Source organism: Herpailurus yagouaroundi, unplaced genomic scaffold, assembly GCF_014898765.1.
Source record: "Herpailurus yagouaroundi ecotype Mexico unplaced genomic scaffold, PumYag 28, whole genome shotgun sequence".
NCBI lineage: Eukaryota > Metazoa > Chordata > Mammalia > Carnivora > Felidae > Herpailurus > Herpailurus yagouaroundi.
Window position 1 is genome coordinate 123,941,579 of NW_024412376.1, and position 23,045 is coordinate 123,964,623.

At 36.3% G+C, this 23,045-nt stretch overlaps 1 protein-coding gene across 4 annotated transcripts in view; it reads left to right on the top strand.

The window, feature by feature from the left end:
• CLOCK (clock circadian regulator) overlaps positions 1-23,045 on the top strand; it is a 140,577-nt gene that overhangs the window by 43,297 nt on the left and 74,235 nt on the right. For 3 of the 4 annotated variants that reach the window (XM_040483148.1, XM_040483165.1, XM_040483156.1), the window contains exons 4-7: positions 12,898-12,987; positions 15,389-15,448; positions 19,242-19,390; positions 22,487-22,578. In XM_040483148.1, coding sequence (XP_040339082.1) covers positions 12,941-12,987; positions 15,389-15,448; positions 19,242-19,390; positions 22,487-22,578 — 348 coding nt within the window. In that variant the 5' untranslated portion in view covers positions 12,898-12,940. Of the gene's footprint in view, positions 1-12,897; positions 12,988-15,388; positions 15,449-19,241; positions 19,391-22,486; positions 22,579-23,045 lie in introns of those variants that run through there. The other variant, XM_040483171.1, reaches the window with a different exon arrangement.

Genomic DNA, 23,045 nt, shown 5'->3' on the forward strand with positions numbered 1-23,045 from the left:
GGGCTCTGGGCTGATGGCTCAGAGCCTGGAGCCTGTTTCCGATTCTGTGTCTCCCTCTCTCTCTGCCCCTCGCCCGTTCATGCTCTGTCTCTCTCTGTCCCAAAAATAAATAAACGTTGAAAAAAAAAATTAAAAAAAAAAAAAAAAGATGGCAAAAGAAATGCAATTAAATTCCTGTTTTTTTTCCCCTTGAAACTCCATTAAAGCTAAAGTAAAGGGATGGTTTTTTTTTTTTTTTCTTCTTCTTTTAAAACAAAAGGCCTAACTTCACAAGAGCAAACAGAAGGGGACAGGAAACAAATGCAAAAAAAATTTGGAGCCTGAAAAACAAAAGAAAGTCTGGTATCTGTCTTACAGACCCTAGAACCCTGAGCCAGCTGTGAGAATGCTGAGACTAAACTTAACAGCATTATAGAGCCTCTAAAATGTCAGGAATGGACAGCACTCTTTACTTCTGCAAATAGAAATACGAGTGGAAGTAAAAAGAGGCCGATATGTTGCCAGTCTGTCTAAGAGGTGATTATACTCCATAAACCCTTTTCTTGACCTTGGAGTACCAAGCATCTACCCCTTCCTTATCTTAGCAGAAGACTAGAGATTTATTTTCTAGCAAGGATAAAATTGAGATGCAGCAAACATGGTTGAGAATGGGAGTGCCATGTTGAAAATAGAGGGATTAAGAACGTAGGCTACCAGATTTTTATAATTTTTCAGTCAGTAGTTTAGAAGATTTTTCTCTGGAAATTGTAACCAGCCTAAGAGAAAAGAGCTGAAGATACTGACTTAAAAGAATTTCCCCAAAGAAATATTCCAACCTGATACCTCTGCTAAAGTTCATAGTCAGTAAGACCTATCACAAAGAATTTCAGTGATCTTTTTAGACCCCACCCTTAAATGATTTGGCGCCTAGAGATCTCTAAGCATTATAGGAAAACCTGTTATGTGAGAGCCAAAGACCATGCCAAAAGAACTTACCAAGTTAGGGGAAATGGAGACCAGGTAGGTAAAATTTACCCCATTTACAGCAGGTAAAAACTGAAACAAATACAAAATTATTACCTAATGGTTTCAGAGAAGTTGGAAGGGAGATGCTAAATTTATGAAACGTGAAAGAAAAACAAATTAGAAATGAAGAACTCAAGAGTGGAAAAATAAAGCTAATATATCGAGAGTAAAACAAAGTTAAAATGGGAGAGAAAAATATAAAATTGGAGCAACTGTCAGAATCTCTAATGTTGAAATAATGGGAGTTATGGAAAGGGAGAAAAGAGGGAAATAGGAGAAATAAAGAATTGAGAATGATTCAACAAAACTGTCCAGAATTAGAGGACATAAGTTTCCAAGTAGAAAGATCCTGTACTGTGACCACTATGGATGTGGAAATAAGTCCAAAATAGGACATATTGCGGTTAAAATGTAAAACATAGAGGAGCTTCCAGAGTAAGAGAAGTAGGTCACATGTAAAGATCAATAATCAGAATGGCTTTGGGCTTCTTGAGAATACTCTGGAAACTAGAAGACAATGGAGCCTTCTCATAAGTCTCAGGGAAAACTTATTTCCAACCCAGTATTCAGTATGTAGCTAAACTATTGATTAAGTATGATTGATGACAGTTTCAGACTTGTGATTTCTAAACTGCTTATCTGCCATGACCCCTTTCTTGGGGTGTTATATTTGGAGGTACTCAACAAAATAAGTAAACTAAAAAAGATGAAAGCATAGGATATAAGAAACAGAAAATGCACCTTTAGTAGAGACCCAGAAAATCACCAGGAAGATTATGTATAATGATCCCAAGATGACTGCTGGTTGTAGAGAGCATCTAGTCCCAACAGGAATAGGTCAAAGGACACCAAGGTAAATAGCTTTGAGATTATGTTGGTAGAATGTGTAATGTGTTTGAAGATGTTAGGAGATTTAGACAGGAAAAAGTTTGGGGCTGAATTGGTGATAGGTGTATAGGAAAGTAAGTCAACAATAAAACAATTATTAACTCCAGGGAAAATTATTTAGAAAGGGGAAGTAATTGTAGTATGCTGTATGGCTCAGTTGTGAATTGCATTTACAGAGTCATAATAGTGTTAACTCTGAATATAACCACCTAGCCAAAAGTATGATATTGGGAATTTGGGCAAGTGTGCATGTGAATGAGGTAAGGATGGGGAGTCAAAAAGAATTAAATTTTTCTTAGTGGAGTTCAGTAGATGATGCCTAAAAAAGACTCTCTTGAGAGCAAAAGGAGACACTTTTAATAATTACATTGGGACAGCTTGAATAAGTTGGGAGCGAGTAGACAACCTACCTAAAACAGAAGGAATCAAGAAGTAGCAAAATAAAGGATATCAGAGAGTTAACCGCCTGCAGAGACAGTTCAAGGGGTGAAAGTGGTTGGAAAGTGGGAATTGGGGGATCAGAGAACAGAGGACTTCCAATTTTTTAGTAAGTCTTGTAAAACTAGGTGGACACTTTAGATTTTGAACATGTATACACTGGTGAAAATAAACACTACATTTTAAAGTAAGGGAGAGAAGGGAATTAAAGATGTTCAAACAGCAAATGTACCCTGCCATGCAGTTTTCCTGTGAAAGGGAGCAGAAAAGGAGGGCAGTACCTGAAGGGGTTGGTGGGTCAGGGGTGGTTTTTGTTTTGTTTTTAGGGTAAAATACTAAGATGTTGATCAGAAAAATCCATTTTTTAAGGGAGAAATTCGTGATGTAGGAATGGAAAGCCTTGAGGGTGACAGCAACTGCGATTCAGAGGACTAGAATCATGTCATTAGATACTGCACAGTTTATTTTTAATACAGAATGTGTTGTTTCATGTATAAGGGTTCTTTTCCAAAGATTTCCAGGCTCTGAGATTTTCTGTTAATTATATTTAATGTTGCATGCTGAATTAAAAACATATCTGCTTCTGTATTTGGCAGACTTTGAATGTTTTATAAAATTTCTTAGTTCTTAATGTCTCCCCATTTCATAAATATTTGTAAAGCTTGTTTTTAAACTGATATTTATAAAAGACTTATGCCATCCTTGCCCTCTGTCATCATAAAGTAATAATAACACTGGAGAGCTGGGAAGTCCTATCGCTGAATGACGTTGAGCTCAAGTTGCTGATGTAAAGGAGCATTTGATTCCTACATGTAACTTGATCTTGGTAATTTAATTTGTGAACTTTGAATCCCAGAAACTGTAACTGATCCTTTCCAAGACACATTGTTGCATACTATGCTGGCCTAGGAATGTCAATATTTAAGAAAGAAGACTTTTAATAATAAAATTTGATCTGTATTAGATTATGCACTTGAAATTCCTTGCTGTGTGTAGGGACACAGCATATCTCCTAAAACAGAATCATTTTAGGATCCATAGCATGAATCGTTTAGAATCCGTAGCATGTGCAGGTGTGACTCTGGATGGTTTTTTTTGTACTGAAAATGTGAGGCCTAGGGTAGTCCCCAGATAGGACCTTTTGGCTGTTCCACCATTACTTTGTTTTGAATTAATTTGACACTTTATTTAAAGAAGTTAGAGGGAATTTTTACCCAGTTGGCTCTAGAGTACTTCGTTCCACCTATTTCACTTCTTCCTTACCTTTTCCTTAAATATAGTATGTCACTTGGCTAGAAAAGTAGACAAAAGATCTTGGACTAGACTGTTAAAGATATAGTCTTAATTTGTTCACTTAACACAATAAATGTTTGGAGGAATACTGTTACCAACATTAGTAAAATAGCCTAATAAAGCATTAGCTTGTATCTTCTAAACCATTTTGGGTTCAATCAGGTTGGCCCTTCCTATAGTCTAAGCCCTAATTCTTGGGGTCTTTTTTTTTTTTTTTTTTTTTCTAATTTTCCCTATTTTCTACCTTTTGATAATTAAAGAAGCATAGTCTTGGTTCCATATAAAAAAGGATCAGATCTGGCCTTTTAACTTTAAAATTGTTCTTTTTTAATTCACCCAACATGACTGTTACCTTTCCACTGTTCTTTTTGTTCCAGTCATAGAACTAATTTGTTATTACCATGATAGGTATGTCTCTTAGACCAGAGGGTTGTAGTTAGGTCATCTTTGAAGTCTTTTCTAACTCCAGAATTCGGTAATTCCACGTTTCATCTCCTGATGTTCACCCAGACACTTAAAACTGGTATTTTATCTAATGCTAGTTCCTTTTACTTTTACTTCTGACTCCCTATTCATTTTCTTTTAAGAATTCTTAGCCCTTCATAGTCTCATTTCTATAGCCATAACCACAGAGGCACAGCATCATTTATCAAGGATTATTCACTTGCTCTTTCATGACTATACTTTTGAAAGCAGTGATAGAATATTTTAGAATCCCATGTTCTTAGAGCATCTTTAATCTCTTTTCACTTAGTGTTACACATTAATTTGCACTATTTTCTCAATTTTAGATAAGATGTATAATACTTAAAGTAGAATTTTTCATGTCTCAAAACTGGGGATTTATTAGCATTAATAAATATTTAACTCATGACAATAGGATGTACGTATTTTGTGTAAATAAATTCTGCCTTACACTTCAGAAAAACTGTAGAATATAGGGTGACAAACTTTAGGCTAACAATTTCATTTTAAAGTAGTGAACCTTAATTCCTTCAATGTGGGTAAGAGACCCTTTATAATAAGGCTTTTTTCCATTTCACTTGCCTTCACCCTTCTACTCTTATTCTCATTTTATGCTCTAGTAATTAAAACTTTAAGTTGTAACATGACCAAATTTTTTCTAAAGAAAATGCTAAAATGCAACACCTGGGTGGCTTGCTTAGTTGGTTGAGTGTCTGACTTTGGCTCAGGTCACGATCTCATGGTTTGTGAGTTTGAACTCTATATTGGGCTCTGTGCTGACAGCTTAGAGCGTGGAGCCTGCTTTGGATTCTATGTCTCCCTCTCTCTCTCTGACCCTCCCCCGTTCTTTCTCTCTGTCTGTCTCTCTCAAAAATAAAAATAAACATTACACATTAAAAGAAAAATTAAACGAGGGGCACCTGGGTGGCTCAGTCAGTTAAGTGTCTGACTCTTGATTGCTGCTCAGGTCAGGAGCTCACTGTTCATGAGTTTAAGCCCTGTGTCAGGTTCTGTGCTGATAGCACAGAGCCTGCTTGGGATTTTCTCTCTTCCCCTCTCTCTCTGCCCCTCCCCAACTTGTGCTTTCTCTCTGTCTCAAAAATAAACTTAAAAAAAAATTTTTTTTTTAAAGAAAATGCTAAACCTCCTAAGTTTCTCAAATATGATGCTCCCTCAAGGCCTGTGCCTTTGCAAGTTGCTATTCTTGTAGCTTAGAATCCTTTCACATACTACCTCTTGTGCTCTGGTCTGTTATTTCTCACATTCATATGGTCATACAGATCACATGGGGACCTTGTTAAATGTAGATTCTGGTTCAGTAGGACTGGGGTTTTTAACAAGGCCTCAGATGATGCCAATGCTGGTGGTCTCCACCAGCATTGGCATCATCTGATATGTGTGTGTGTGTGTGTGTGTGTGTGTGTGTGTATACGTATATATGTATTTTGTTTTAAATTGTCAAGTTAGCTAACATACTGTGTAGTCGGCTTCAGGAATAGATTCCTGTGATTCATCCCTTACATACAACCCCCAGTGCTCATTCCAAGATGTGCCTTCCTCAATGCCATCACACATTTTTTTCACCTCCCCAACCCCCTACCCCTCATCAACTCTCAGTTTGTTGTCTGTGTTTAAGAGTCTCTTAATGGTTTGCTTCCTTCTCTGTTTGTATCTTATATTTCCTTCCTTCCCCCATGGTCATCTGTTAAGTTTCTCAAATTCCACATATGAGTGAAAATATATGATATCTGTCTTTCTCTTCGCATATAATACCCTCCAGTTCCATCCATGTTGTTGAAAATGGCAAGATTTCATTCTTTTTCATCACCGAGTAGTATTCCATTGTATATGTAAACTACATCTTTATCCATTCATCAGTTGATGGACATTTAGGCCCTTTCCATAATTTGGCTATTGTTGATAGCAGTGCTATAAACATTGGGGCACATGTGCCCCTATGAATCAGCACTCCTGTATTCTTTGGATAAATTCCTAGTAGTGCTATTGCTGGATCATACAGTAATTCTATTTTTAACTTTTTGAGGAACCTCCACACTGTTTTCCAGAGCATCAGTTTGCATTCCCACCAACAGTGCAAGAGGGTTCCCTTTTCTCCACATACTCCCCAGCATCTGTAGTTTTCTGAGTTGTTGATTTTAGCCACTCTGACCGGTGTGAGGTGGTATCTCATTATGGTTTTGCTTTGTATTTCCCTGATGATGAGCAGTGTTGAACATCTTTTTTCATGTGTCTGTTTGCCATCTGGATGTCTTTGTGTCTCTTCATGTGTTCTGCCCATTTCTTCACTGGATTATTTGTTTTTCGGGTATTGAGTTTGAGAAGTTCCTTATAGATTTTGGATACTAACCCTTTATCTTGTATGCCATTTGCAAATATCTTCTCCCATCCCGTTGGTTGCCTTTTAGTTTTGTTGATTGTTTCCTTTGCTGTGCAGAAGCTTTTTATCTTGATGAGGTCTCAGTAGTTCATTTTTGCTTTTATTTCCCTTGATGTTGGAGACATGTCAAGTGAGAAGTTGCTGCAGCCGAGGTCAAAGTGGGTACTGCCTGTTATTTCCTGTAGGATTTTGATGGTTTCCTGCCTCACATTCGGGTCTTTCATCCATTTTGAATTCATTTTTGTGTATAGTTTAAGAAAGTCGTGTAGTTTCATTCTACATGTTGCTGTCCAGTTCTCCCAGCACCATTTGCTAAAGAGACTGTCTTTTTTCCATTGGACACTCTTTCCTGCTTTGTCAAAGATTAGTTGGCCATATATGTGTGGGTCCATGTTTGGGTTCTCTCTTCTATTCCATTGGTCTATGTGTCTGTTTTTGTGCCAGTACCATACTGTCTTGAAGAATACAGTTTTGTAGTAGAGGCTAAAGTCTGGGGTTGTGATGCCTCCGACTTTGGTTTCCTTTTTCAACATTACTTTGGCTATTCAGGGTCTTTTGTGGTTCTATACAAATTTTAGGATTGTTCTAGCTCTGTGAAAAATGCTGGTGCTATTTTGATTGGGATTGCATTGAATCTGTAGATTGCTTTGGGTAGTATTGACATTTTAACAATATTTATTTTTCCAACCCATGAGCACGGAGTGTTTTTCCATTTCTTTATATCTTCTTCAATTTCCTTCATAAGTTTTCTAGAGTGTTTAGCATACAGATTTTTCACATCTTTGGTTCGGTTTCTTCCTAGGTATTTTATGGTTGTTGGTATAGTTGTAAATGGGATCAATTTCTTGATATCTCTTTCTGTTGCTTCATTATTGGTTGTAGAAATGCAGCCAATTTCTGTACATTGATTTTATATCTTGTGACTTTGCTGAATTCATGTATCAGCTTTAGCAATTTTTTGGTGAAGTCTCTCAGGTTTTCCATGTAGAGTATCTTGTCATCTGTGAAGAGTGAAAGTTTGACTTCTACTTTGCCAATTTGCATGGCTTTTATTTTGTTTTGTTGTCTGATTGCTGAGGCTGCAACTTCTAACTATGTTAAACAAGAGTAGTGAGAGTGGACATCCCTGTTGTATTCCTGATCTCAGGGGGAAAGCTGTCAGTTTTTCCCCATTGAGGATGATATTAGCTGTGGGCCTTTCATATATGGCTTTTCTGATGTTAAGGTATGTTCCTTCTAACCTGACTTTCTTGAGGGTTTTTATTAAGAAAGGAAGCTGTATTTTGTCAAATGCTTTCTCTGCATCTATTGACAGGATCATATGGTTCTTATCCTTTCTTCTATTAATGTGATGTATCATGTTGATTGATTTGCGAGCATTGAACCAGCCCTGCAGCCCAGGAATGAATCCTACTTGATCATGGTGAATAATTCTTTTAATATACTGTTGAATTCGATTTGCTAGTATCTTGTTGAGGATTTTTGCATCCATGTTCATCAGGGATATTGGCCTTTATTCTCCTTTTCAGTGGGGTCTTTGGTTTGGCAATCAAGGTAATGCTGGCTTTATAGAATGAGTCTGGAAGCTTTCCTTTCATTTTGTTTTTGAAACAGCTTGAAAAGAATAGGAATTAACTCTGCTTTAAATGTCTGGTGGAATTCCCCTAGCCAACTGGCCCAGGACTCTTATTTGTTGGGAGATTTTTGATAACTGAATCAATTTCTTGTAGTTATAGGTCTGTTCAGATTTTTTAATTTCTTTTTACTTGAGTTTTGGTACTGTGTGAGTGAGTGTCTAGGAATTTATCCATTTCTCCCAGATTGTCCAGTTTGTTGGCATCTAATTTTTCATAGTATTCTCTAATAATTGTTGGTGTTGGTTCTCTAATAATTCTCTAATAATATGGTGTTGGTTGTGATCTCTCCTCTTTCAATCGTGATTTTATCTGTTTGGGTCCTCTCTCTTTTCTTTTTGGGAAATCTGGCTAGGGGTTTGTCAGTTTTGTTTATTCTTTCAGAAAACCAGCTCTTAGATTCATTGATCTGTTCTACTGGTTTTTTTGGATTTTATGTTGTTCATTTCTGCTCTACTCTTTATTATTTGTCATCTTCTGCTGGCTTTGTGCTTTCTTTGGTGGTGCCAAGTTCCTCCAGGTGTGAGGTTAGGTTATGTATTTGGGACTTTTGCTTCTTGAGATAGGCTTAAATTGCAGTGTACTTTCCTCTTAGGACTGCCTTTGCTGTGTCCCAAAGTGTTTGGACTCTTGTGTTTTCATTTTCATTTGCTTCCGTGTATTTTTAAATTTCTTCTTTAATTGCCTGGTTGACCCATTCACTCTTTAGTAGGATGTTCTTTAACCTACACGTATTTGGGAACTTTGCAAATTTTTTCTTGTGATTTCAAGTTTCATAGTGTTGTGATCAGAAAATATGGATGGAATGATCTCAACCTTTTATATTTATAGAGGGCTGTTTTGTGGCCCAGTATGTGATCTGTTTTGGAGAATGTTCCAAATGCACTCAAGAATGAGTATTCTGCTTTTGGATGAAAAGTTCTGAATATATCTGTTAAGTCCATCTGGTTCAGTGTGTCGTTAAGAGCTGTTGTTTCCTTATTGATTTTCTGCCTAGATGATCTGTCCATTGCTATAAGAGGACTGTTAATTCCCCCCATAATCACAGTTATTATCTATATATTTATTTATGTTTGTGAATAACTGATTTATGTATTTGTGTTCTTGTGGGCATGAGCATTTACAATCGCTAGCTCTTCTTGATGGATAGACCCCTTAATTATGATACACTGCCCTTCTTCATCTCTTGTTACAGACTTTCTTTTAAAATCTAATTTGTCTGATACAAGTATGACTACTCTAGCTTTCTTTTGCCCTCCAGTAGCATAATAGTTGGTCCTCCATCCCCTCACTTTCAATCTGCAGGTGTCCTCATGTCTAAAATGAGTCTTTTGTAGTCAGTATATAGATGGATCTTGTTATTTTATTCATTCTGATACCCTAGGTCTTTTGATTGGGGCATTTAGTTCATTTACATTCAGAGTGATTATTGAAAGGTATGGATTTAGTGTCATTGTGTTATCTGTAGGTTTTGTGCTTGTGGTGATATCTCTGGTCCTTTTGCTGCTTTCCACTAGTGGTCATGAACTCCTTTACTTTTTGTTTGTCTGGGATGGCCTTTATCTCTCCTTCTATTCTGAATGACAGCCTTGCCGTTAAAAGATTCTTGGCTGCATATTTTTCCTATTCAGCACATTGAATATTTCCTGCCACTCTCTTCTGGCCTCCCAAATTTCAGTGGTCAGGTCTGCTAACTACCTTTATGTGTCTACCCTAGTAGGTTAAGGCTTGTTTGTCCTCATCTGTTTTCATAATTCTCTCTTTATCTTTCCATTTTGCCAGTTTCACTATGATATGTCGTGGTGTTGACCCGTTTTGTTGATTTTGAAGGGAGTTCTCTGTGCCTCCTGGATTTGGATATCTGTTTCCTTCCCCAGATTAGGGATGTTCTCAGCTATAATTTGTTTGAATAAACCTTCTGCCCCTTTCTCTCTGTTTTCTTCTTCTGGAACTTCTATGATACAGATATTATTAGGTTTCATTAAATCACTTAGGTCTCTAAATCTCCCCTCGTGGTGTAGTAATTTCCTTTCCCTCTTTTTTTCAGTTTCATTATTTTCCATAATTTTACCTTCTGTCTTACCTATTTTCTCTTCTGCTTCTTCCATCCTCGCTGTCATTGTATCTAGTTTATTTTGCATCTCACATATAGTGTTTCTTAATTCATCGTGACTATTTCTTAGGTCTTTGATCTCTGCCTCAATTCTCCCCTGTCTTCTATGGTTTTTTTCAAGCCTGGCTATTACTCTTATGACTTTTATTCTAAATTCTTGTTCACATATATTATTTCTATCTGTTTTGAGCCATTCTCTGGCTGTCATTTCTTCCTGGAATTTTTGAGGAGAATTCTTCCATTTCGTCATTTTGGCTAGGTTTCTGTCTTTTATGTGTTTTAATAGCTTGTTATGTGTCCTGCACCTGTGAGAACTACTATATTATAAAGGGGTCAGAGGTGCCCGGGTGGCTCAGTCAGTTAAATGTCCGTGATTTCATGGTTCATGGATTCAAGCCCCGCATCAGCTCTGTGATGACAACTCAGAGCCTGGAGCCTGCTTTGGAGAGCCTGTCTCCCCCTCTCTCTGCCCCTTCCCTGTTCACGTGTACTCTCTCTCTTTCAAAATAAATAACCATTAAAAAAAATTAAAGAAAAGGGGGTTATATGCTGTCCAGGGCCTTGCACTTCAGGAAGCGTTTTTGGAGTGTGTTGCTTACACTCGGCTGTTGCATATTTGGCTGCTCTATCACAGTGGTCATTCTTCTACAAAGCTCCTCCTTACTCATGGTGGTGGATTGTTTAGACCTTTCACCAGGTGTGCTTACATTTGTTCAGAAATTAAAAAAAAAAAAAAAAAAAGGAAAGTGCAGGGGACTTGGTCCCATACAAAGAGAAAAATGAGAGGGGTGGAAAAAAAGACCAAGCAGAGAATCAGAGAAACTATAAGGCTTAATCCAGAGAGAGAGAAAGGAAAATAAAGAAGGAGGTATAGAAAAGATGTAAAAAGAATAAAAATGCCTAATTAAACAGACTGACAAAGCAGAGAAAAAAAAAAATACATAACAAGAAATGACCAAAAGTCAAATCAGAGACTACGAATCTGATTCCAAAGGGGGGGGGGGGGAAGAAGAGGGTAGAAAAAAGAGAAGAGAAAAAAAATAATAGTAATAAAAAATTAAACAAAAAAAACAGACTAACATACATAACTGCAGGACAGTTGTCGGTTGGTGTTTGAGATCAGTGGCTGTGCTGTCTGGAGGAGAGGCCATCTGGTTCCCTCAGTGTCAGTCCCACTCCAGTAGATAAGCAGTTGCTAGGCACCGAGGGGCGGGGTTTGGTGTAAGCAGGTCCTGCCTTCACTGGGGGCCCTGAAGCCCCACTGTGTTGGTGATGAAGAGAAAAATGGCAGTACCCCAATCTGTCCTCCCTAGACCGGGTGTCTCAAACCTCGCTGTTCAGGCAGCCCTTACAGAGTAGTGCGGGCAGCTGGCTTGTCCTGCTCTATGGTCTCCCTCGTCTCCTAGGTGATCGGCTGAGATTCAAAACCTGATGTCTTAAATGATCCCACACTGTGGGACCCAGTTCTGGGGTAGCACCACTCCGCCCTGCCGATAAAGGGCCTTTGCCCGGCCTGGACCATATTTTTAGTAATAGCAATTTAGACGATCTGACAAACTCATTGTCATCAAGAATATTTCTGGACTCCTTCCTACATACCTTCGTTATCTTTCTTACTATTATCTGGGTAACTGTCTCCCTATTCAGTTCCAGATTTTTGCCTATAAGGACTGACTTTTATCCTCCTATCCCTAAAGCTTAGCATACTATTTAATAGAAAATAGGCTTTCAACAAATGTTTGTTGATTAGATATTATTTTTAAATTGAAGAATAGTTGACATAGAATGTTACATTAGTTTCAGGTATAAACAGTGATTCAGTAATTCTGTACATTCCACAGTGCTCACCATGATAAGGGTAGTTACCATCTGTCGACATACAATGTTACTACAATATTAATGACTATGTTCCCTATGGTGTACTTTTTATTCACATGACTTATTTTGTAACTGGCAATTTGTGAGCCTTACTTCCTTTCACCTGTTTCAGTCATCCTCCCTCTTATCCCCGGCAACCACCAGTTTATTGTTTGTATTCATGAGTGTTTCTGCTTTTTGTGTTTTAGATTTCATATATAGGTGAAATCATATGGAATTTGTCTTTCTGTGTCCGACTTCTTTCACCTGGTATGATACCCTCGAGGTTCATCCATGTTGTCAAGATTGGCAAGGTTTTATTTTTATAGCTGAGTAGTATTCCACACTGTGTGTGTGTCTGTGTGTGTTTGTGTGTGTGACACACACACCTCATATCTTCTTTATCCGTTCATCTATCAGTGGGCACCTAGGTTGTTTCCATATCTTGGCTATTGTAAATAACTGCTGCATAAATATAGGGGTGCATATATCTTTTTGAATTATAGCCTATTTACAGTTTCATAGTCTAATATATATACTAAATGTTAAGAGTAGCCTTTATTATTTTATAATATAAAATTAATTATGAACCTCAATTTTTTTTCCCCCGTATTCCTTTTTTAGAAGGGAAAAAGCCTTAAATATGCCCCAGCTAAAGGTATTTGCTTGAAAATATTTCAGCCTTTGGTACAAGCCAAAACATTTGAATTCTCTATGATAACATAAAGTGTCTCTCAACATTACTGTTTGTAGACTAATTTTTTTTTTTGAAAACTAATGACTATGTATTTTTCTTTCCACCCAAGGAGAAGTACAAATGTCTACCACAAGACGAAAACGTAATATGTTATGTTGTTTACCGTAAGCTGTAGTAAAATGAGCTCGATTGTCGACAGGTATGTTTTTAGAGACTCTTTATTTTGAATCCTATAAAGGTATTTTAAAATTTATTATTAGAGTAATGATCTCTATCAAACTGATACGGAGTTTCATGCTTAAACATAATTCCTATTACATTCAGTTTCTATATTGAGTAAACATAGTGTAATAGTAAGATATGTTAATGTTATCTATAGCCAAAGTCCAGTGTATGGCTTGTGTCCTAAACAGATCTTGAACTGTAATTTTGAGTTTGATTTGGTCAGAGCTGCTCCGAGAGAAATTGTGATAGTTGGCACATGTTTCCCTGGCACCTTATGGAATCTTTTTTCTCCTTAATGTGTTGTCCTTTTTCTCTGTATCTATCTGTTGGGGCTAACTCCATGTCTTTAAGCATTCTAGTAATTGATATTGATAAGTGGTAGCTATAATTAGGATTTTATTAGTTGAAATTACAATCTTTGAATCATATTCTTGGGAAAAGGATAAACCTGCTTCTTTGATTTTTAAGACTTTTTTTTTTTTTTTTTTTTTTTTTTTACATTTTAACAGTGACACTGAGATTCATCTTACAATTGCCTTATCATAGTTTAATTGGTAGCATTTTTTTTCTTTCTTGGTGGCATATGAAATACTGACAAGTCTTTATAAAAGTCAATGGTGTTCTTAATTTGATGACATACAGTAACATATTTTAAGCTCTTAGTCTTTGATAGGTAATGTGTAGAGTACTTTTCATATGTTGCTTCATTTAACCTCACAGTAATTCCATGAGATTTTACAGCTGAAGCAAACATAGGTCAGAGAGGTTGAATAACTTGTTTAAGGTCACATAGTTAAGTGATGAGCTGGAATTATGACCTATGTTGGCCTGACACTAAAGTTCCTGTATTTTTATTATAGTGTACTGTGTGATTCTTCCATAGGGGATTCTTTAAAAGTTTTGTAGCTATAGTTGTATACAGAAGTGACTTGACATCTGGGGCCAGCCTGTCTCCCTTTCCTGTGAGATAAACAGTGAAGATAAATACTCTACCAGAACTTAAGACCTAAGGGGCAAGGAGTTTCCTTAGAGAGGCCTGCCTGCAGCACTGCCATAGTTTTGGGCTATGCCATATTTTCAGGTGGGCTCTATGTATAGTTGTCTCCTCAGAAAGGATGTTCCTTCACTGCTCCTGAGAGATTAAATATGATTGTGGTATTATGCTTCTCAGTGATTGCCAATTCCCATTCTAGTTGATACAACATCTAGAGATAACATCTGTGTTCAGACATAACAGCAGTTTTTAATAAGAGTTCATTATTTCTGTGAATATCATTAAAATTATGGACTCTCTCCTCAATAAAATGCTACATACAGAAGTTTTCCTAAGTTGCAGTGCACACATGGAACCTGGAAAGTCCAGATATGGACCTCTGTGATACAAAATTGGCAGATATTCTCAACAATGGGTCCAGCAGACCTTCTGTGTGCCTTTATAGGCCTTAGAAAGGTGTGATTAAAGTAGTGAATAGTGAATTCATGTAAAACTCCTGAGTCACCTGAAATTATTTAATATTGCTACTTAGATTAAGGGGTTAGCCACCAGGGCTCTTGATTTCATTTGTTAAAATGTTGTTCCCCTAGATCTTCCCATAACCAACCTATTCTTGTCACTTAGCTCTCAGCTTAGATCTCCCCACCTCAGCAAGTCCTTCCCTTACTACTGAGACTAAAGTAACACTGCAGTAACTAAAGTCTCCCCTTAAAAAAAAGAAAACTTGTCAATATTCCCTTGTTGATTTGTTTTGGTCTACTAGAAAATAAGCCATATGAGAGCAGGGACCTCTGTGTCTGATTAACTGCTCTGTATTCATGTTCAGAATAGATCCTGGCACATGAGTACTAACAAATATTTGTCAAATGAATCAGTAATGAATGAAATGTATTAATGTAAGTTAAATGCTAGATGTTGTGATGCTCATGAGCAATTTGTGGTTTTATTAATATGATGTCTCAAAATAATTTTTTTAAGCTATGCTGTTAAAGATAATTTCAAATGAAGTAATTTTTATATGATGGCAGATACACTGACTGTCTGTAGTTTTCGCTGATTACTAACAGTCTGAAACAAGGTATTAACCTCTGGTTAAATTAAATTCTGATTTTTGCATGTCATATTTACAGTAAGCTAAGTAAGTTTTAAAATTCACATTTGTGGTAAATTTTTTAAAAATTTAGGTAAACATGGATAAACTTTAGTTTTCTAATATTTATTAGGAAACAGGTTAGCAGTTAGTTGAATTTGAATTTGTACTATCCTTTAATTTTAGAAAAATCCTAGGATGTAACTGATTTGATTCACATGTCATTTTGGTATTGCTGTTGCTTAATGTGTCTGCTCTTATTTTCTCTGTCGACTTTCTTTTTTCTTTTAGAGAAGATGGTAGTATATTTGATGGGTTGGTGGAAGAAGATGACAAGGACAAAGCAAAAAGGTAGTTCATCTTAAGATGCAAAATAGTAATTAAATGAATAATAAGTAAATATAAAAGTAAATAGTGATTTCCAAAAGCTGTCTGTCTTAAGAGCTTAGATATATTAGCAAGGTGGAAAAGCTTAGAATATCAGTATGCAGTTTATAAATTAATAAGGTTATCCTGTAAAAGTGCTCCTCTCATCACATCATATTTGGAGCGTGTAATATCCATAAGACATCACTAAGGATGTTAACCTTCATCACTTGGCTAAGGTAGGATTTGCCTGGATTCACATTTGTAGTTACTGTTTTCCCCTGAACTTGTTCTATTCTTTGGTAGCAAGTTATTAAGTGTAGCCTACCTTCAAAGTAGTGATGGGGGGAATTAAGCTCCACCTCCCATAGAAGGGGATATCTACATATATTTGAAATACTTCTGTAAAAAAATTGTGTCCTTCCCATTCGTTTATGTCTGTATGAACTCATGTATATTTATTTTATAGTTTAAGTTATACTGTAGTGCTGTTTTATTTTGTTGCTCAAATTGTTTCAGCTTTGGCAATTGGGAGTTCTTTCAGGGTAGGCTCCTGTGTCCTCCACATGCCTTTATTCTCCAGTAGAAGGGAAAGTAAATCGTGGAGGTGAGGGAGTGAGATCTAGAGCCATGGTAGTGTTGATGTGAGCTGCCTTAAACAGGAGGCTTGACAGTTAATTATAGTATTAGGAGAGGGAGGCTCCGGGTAGCATTATAGCAGTTTGTAGTCACTGAGAGTGGGCAGTAAGCACTTTCTGGGTGTTTTTTTCCAGCTGTGTTGAACTACGTGGGTGCTTAGACAAGGGTAGACGTTGTTGTAGTATTATACACAGGTACAAAGATAAACATGTAATAAGTAATAGTTACTAAATGTCTGTATTCAGCAAAAAGGAAAAAAAAAAGGTAGTGGGATAAGAAAAATATTCACAATAACCGGGTAAATTGCAGAATATTCTAACGAATGATTAAAATCTAAGAAGATTTTGAAGACAACTATGTAGTGTATTCCAGGAAATAAAAAGACCTGGATTTGAAGCTAAAAATATATAGGACAACCCGTATCCCTCAACCTCAATCTGGTGGAGGAAAGTTTTTTACAAAATACCTTAGGATAGAGATAAAATCTGTTAAGATAGGAATAATCAGTCTTGCCTGAAAAAAGAAGCAGAACTCTAAGGAATTGACTTGGACAGTGTTGAAGGCCAAGTTTATAGATAGATAAGGTAGCTAAGGGTATCCTATTTTCGAACACTCTGAAGGTTTGATCATGTTTTTAGGGAACCAGAAATACTGTGGCTCTGGAAGACACTGGAGGAAGACAGAGAATCTCACAATATTGTCATAATTAAGCAGAACCACACTGAACTCTGACTGAAACTATGATGAGTTAAAGTACCTTAGTGTTGAACCAAGAACAAAGGGAGTTTTATACCTACCTCCAAAATGAAACCTCTGTGGCCTGTTGTCAGTGAGGTCCTTACAAGGGCTGAGAACTTCCAGCCTAAATGTAACAATGAAGTGAAGTTTGCGTTAGTGGTTACGATTCAACAGTAGAGTTGGCAATATTTGGTTTCTGTGTATTTTCTTCCTCTGGAATCAAAATGTCTGGTTTGAATTACTACTTCATGGTAGCTGTATGACCCTGGGCATGTTCTTTATGCCTCAGTTGTCACCTGTAAAATGAAAAGTTGTAAGTAATAAAGTCTTCCTCATAGGAATTAATGAGATTTCATAAGTGCTTACAGTAGTGCCTGGCACATAAGTATGCCATGAATATTGGCTTTTATTTTTACCTCTGTCCGTGTGTTCAGATACTTCATATATGCTAATTTTCAGATGCTTATTTCTTACTCTTTTCTAGAGGAATATAACTAGATCTGCATATCTAAGTCTTTTGTGTATGTCTTTTTAAATGTGAAACAGGCAATTTCATCATATTTAAATTCTGCAAACCATCTGTGCACCAAAACCATATCACATGTTATATCTCACATTAATAAACAGCATTATCAGTCACTTGGGAATCCTCTTATATTTCCCTTTTGCTTCCCTACTGCAAACCAGATCTGATTTACCTGGAATTGATAGATCTGCCTCTTAACCCTCAAACCCACACTGCTCTGTTAACACTGCCACTGCCATGGTTTATAGGCTAGTATGTTGCGGCTGCCTCCTAAATGGTCACCTGACGTCCAGGCTGGTTTGCCATACAATACATTTTCATGAGTATTTGCTAAATGAATTTGTTTTACCAAGCCTCGATCTTTTCATCACTGTGATGCCAGAATGGTCAACAAGCAGTTCTGTTCACGTCATTCCTTTGCTTTAAAACCTTTCAGTGACTTCCCCTGGCTTTCAGGATTAAATTAAAATCCTTTTATGTAACATAAAAACTTTATGATTTTTTCCAGTATTTATTTATTCCTCACCCACCGCCACAATTCTAGTATACTTGGGCACAGAAAGCCCATCCATTGACCATATTAGCCAGGTTGAATTACTTGTGACAGGAGTTCATTCCTGGGTAAGTTTCCTATACCTGTAATGCCATGCATACATCTACCCCACTACCACACCCTTTTCTCAGCCTCTGTGACTCCATTCAGTACACAAGTTCAGTACTCTGCATTTCCATAGGAATTAGATAAATTTCTTGAAAGAGGTTGTCTTTTCCCAGTATCCTTAGCCTTTATTAGCATAGTCTCTGTTCCTATAGCAAGCACTCGCTGTTTGATGGAGTCAGTTTAATATCTTACGTTTCTTAAGAGATTTGAGCCATTATATTTTTTCCCTCTACAGAATTAAGAAATCTGACTTCAGGGGCACCTGGGTGGCTCAGTCAGTTAGGCATCTGACTCTTGATATCAGCTCAGGTCTTGATCTCAGGGTTGTGAGTTCAGGCCCCACGTTGAGCTCTGCACTGGGCATGATGCTTATGTTAAAAAAAAAAAAAAATCTGACTTCACAAAGCAGAGGTCTGCTTTAATCATAGAATCATTAATCATTAATCATAGAATGATTAATTGGTCTATAAATAATTGTATTTACTTGTCTGAAGGTCATGGTGCCACTTAGTATTTATTTACTGGTTAGCTGCTTCACATAAAATAGCACTAATTATTCTTTTGGCGTGCATATTTTGAGTGCTTACTGTTTGTTGTTACGTTTAAGTGCTTAGATGAAAAAATTGGGGCTTTGTCATCAAGAAGTACACAGCCTAATGGAGAGAGAGATATGCAGACATTTGGTTATAGCTCTGTGGTGGAGGCTGGAATAATGAAATAAAGTGGAAGGCTATATGGATAAGCCTGAGGGTAGAGAGATTTTCATTTTTAGATTTGTTTGTAATTTAAAACTTACAGGAGATGGATAACTCTCCTACTTAGTAATTTTGAATAATTATATGCACATTATATGCACTTTCACAAATGCATCTCAGTAATATTCATAATAACTTACTAAAGAAAATACAAATACTTGGTATTTGTATTAAATAAGTTAAATAAATAAAACCTGAGATTTGAATGAAGTTTGTCTTACTGGCATTTTTCTAAGAACATATATGCTAAATGCTTAATATGTAAGTTTCTTTAGTGATTAACTGAGAAGAAAATTACTGCCCAAATTAACTGTACATTGTTGGTAACTTGTGGATAAATACTTACTACCACTATATTGACAGAATACATGATTTGTAGTTGTGTCCGAAGTGAGCATTGTATTAAATTATGTGTGTCATCAAATGGATTGTTTGAAAACTGCTTTTCTTTTTCATCAGAGTATCTAGAAACAAATCTGAAAAGAAACGTAGAGATCAATTTAATGTTCTCATTAAAGAACTGGGATCCATGCTTCCTGGTAATGCTAGGAAGATGGACAAATCTACTGTTCTGCAGAAGAGCATTGATTTTTTACGAAAACATAAAGGTAAAATTTTAACTTTATAAGATGGATTTTTTTTTTTAATAACAGACTCTCTCTTAAAGCATTATGTGGTAGAAATCTTGACAGTGATTCTTAAAATTGGATGCTTCCATACCTTTTTTTTAAGAGAAAGAAATCAATTGCCTTTTTAAAGGTTTCCTGGTATGTTCTTTATTTCATTCAACAAACATTTATTTAGTGCCTACTATACGCTAGATTCTTGGGGTGAAGAGTAGCAGTCCTGGCCCTCAATTAAATTTAAGCCAAGGAAGACAAACATGTGAATAACTAATTTACAACTAATTTATTTATTCCTCACCTGTAGATATTTAAAATGTGAGTAGTGTTCACAAACCGTAAACATGTGAGAACACAGGAAAAAAATGTCAGGAAGGGCTTAAAAATAGCTGATTTTTCAACTGAGTCTTCCTTTTAGGTTAAGTAAAGAGAACCACATTTCACCCGGAGGGAATAGGAAGTATTGTGTGCAAAAGCAGGGAGAGTTCAGTGTAATTGGAGCATAATTGAGTTGGAAAATTATGGGTATATTTGAAAGAAAGGCAGGAGCCACATCATTTGGGCCTTATATTGCCATTTTAAAAGATTTTAGGGGCGCCTGGGTGGCTCAGTCGGTTCAGCGTCCGACTTTAGCTCAGGTCATGATCTCACGGTTTGTGAGTTTGAGCCCCGTGTTAGGCTCTGTGCTGACAGCTCCGAGCCTGCAGCCTACTTTGGATTCTGTCTTTCCTTCTCTCTGCCCCTCCCCAACTTGTACTCTGTCTCTCTCTGTCTCTCAAAAATAAATGTAAAAAAAAAATTTTTTTAAAGAAGATTTCAGTATATGTCTAGTAATTAAACACTGTTTATAAAATAAAGTGATTATTTGTTAATTGAAGAAAATCACTTTGACTATAAATGAGTCATGAAAAGAAAAAGTTAAAGAATATTAAGTATTTTGGTAACAGAGATAATAGATGAAAAACTTGGAACATTTCCTTTTCTAGCTGCAAGTGAAACCACAAAACTTCTCAAAAGGAGAATTTGTAACTAGTACGTTTATTCACTCCTCCCGGGCTCACTGAGTCATGCATTACCAAGCTGATTTTTACGCTCCATCACTCTCTGAAATTATTTTTGGTAATTTCACAAATGCCATATGCCCCACCCATTCTGCTACCAATCAGATAATAGCAGTAGCTTTTTCTTATACCTAATGCACTGGAAGTTTTAATCCATCCTCCACTGGTTTTCTTTTTTCTTGGTCTGTGTTATACTGCACTTCTTCATTCATCCCCACTTTCTAACTGAAACTTTATTTTTTTGCCCTCTAAATGTCTTGTCTTTTGTGCTTTTGCTTTCTCTTCACTCTTTCCCTTGGTTATCTCATTCCATAGCTTCAAGTATTGTCTCCCTATTAAACTACCATATCTGTATTTTTAGATGCAAACTTTTCAGTCTTTTGTATCCAGATAACTTCTGGATCTTTCTTTTGCATGTCCTCAACCTCAGTGCATCTAAAACTGAACTCATTTTCATTTTCTCAAGTCACCTCTTTCTCTCAACTTCCCTTTTTACATTTTTATACCACCATCATTTCAGGCCCCAGGACTCAAGCCTGAAAAGACTTTTGAATTTTTTCCATCTTCCTTAGTACTACATCACAGTTACCAAATTCTGTTGATCCTTCTGTAAATGTGTCATAATTGCTTGTCTTCACTTTTATTATTACATTTTACCTCTGCAGTTAGTATTCTCACTAACCTTAGTGTCTCTTGTTAGCACACTTAGTCCCCTCAGACATTGCAGCTCAATAAATGATTGCTGAATGAAATGAAATAATATGCATACATTTGCCCCTGATAATTGAAGATTAATACTGGCATTAAGTAGATCAGTTTTTTTTTTTTTCAAAATTGGGTATATCATTCTCAGAAAAGTAAAATTTACCTTAAATTAAAAGGGGATTCTTAGATACTTATTATTAATACTCTGAAATAAGCCTTTGTTTAACTAAAGTTGATGGGATTTGCTTGTGGATTTAAATCTTTTTTCTGAATGTATATAATTGGTGTGAATGTGAAAAACATGACTATATTCCACAGAATTAGTAGCTAGATTTTTAGTTACTCTTCATATTAGTAGTACAGGCATTTCCAGTACGCCAAAAGTTGGGTGACAGTTTAATATGCTTGATTTATATATCTGATAACACAAAATCAAAACAGCCTGGTCCGTACTTTTCACAGCAAAGTAGAATATGTTTTTGTGGAGTAATATCTATGACATAGATTTTTGTTTTGGTTGTTTTAAGATGTCTGCATTAAAAAATGGAAAAGTATTTATTACCTAAATAGTTGAGATTTCATCATTAAGGAATAACTTTCTCATATCTAAATCTATTAGAAAAATGTTGCAAAATAAACTCTAATAATTTTGTTAAAATGTGTGCCCAAACCAGGGATCTCCAAATTTTGACCAGTTTAAAAACATGCAAGAGGACACTAAGCAACAATCACTCTGGGATTATTACTTGGGAGTTTTTGCCCCAAATCTTAATTTAGTCTCCTTGATTATTAAGAATAGAGCACCTCAAATTGGGAGGAATCTTGCTGCTTGGCAGTAGGCAAGCCTGTGGTCATTTCAGTAAAAGCAGAATGATGGACTGACCTCCTTGGCTCCTTTCCTCCAGGCTTATGTCCTTACGACTGCTCTAGGTTCCATCATTTAAATGTCAAGAGAAGGATGAGGAAAAAGAATTTGTTCTGATGCTTGATACTAATCTTCTTCTTCTGATTCCTATTTGGTCATTATGTCAAGTAGGAAGCAGTCTCAGGCCTTCCACAATACAGGTTGTCAGCGCTCCCAGAGAAAAACCAGAGATTGGTATTCCCAGGAGACCCAATCCAAGGAGATAGCTTGCCACATTAGCCCATGCAGTTCATCACTGGGCCTTCTAATACCTACCTAGACCAATACATGTTATTGCCCATGGTTCTCATTTTAAATAGGAGAGAAGGCAGGTTGTTGGACTTTAGTACCACCCTTTAGCCCTACCCGGTGTTTGGAGTATGCCGCTAATGTATCAAATAATCTTTACAGAAATCACTGCACAGTCAGATGCCAGTGAAATTCGACAGGACTGGAAACCTACATTCCTTAGTAATGAAGAATTTACACAATTAATGTTAGAGGTATGTCTAGATTTACTTTTTGAAAAGTTTTATTTTCCTCAGAAAAGATATAGAGATGATGAATTTTAGTATATTTTAACAATATTAATTTAATATTGAGAAGTCTTTAATTCATTGTAAATCAATAAATTATATCTTCAATTAAAATTAATTGATGTAAGTATAAGTAAATAGTAGTATGTGGTAAGGTAATGTTAAATTTTCATATTTTTAATAATACATGAGTTTTGAGAGGCTTGATAAAAGTCAGAAACCTATAGCTATCAAGTTCTTTACCTGAGACCACACTAACAATATTCATATGAAGAAAATGTAGATTATTCATCATACGTTAAATACTATGCCCTCATAAAGGGGCACCTGGCTGGCTCAGTCAGCATGTGACTCTTGATCTCAGGGTCATGAGTTTGAGCCCACGTTGGGTGTAGAGATTACTTAAAAATACAATCTTTAAATATTATGAAATG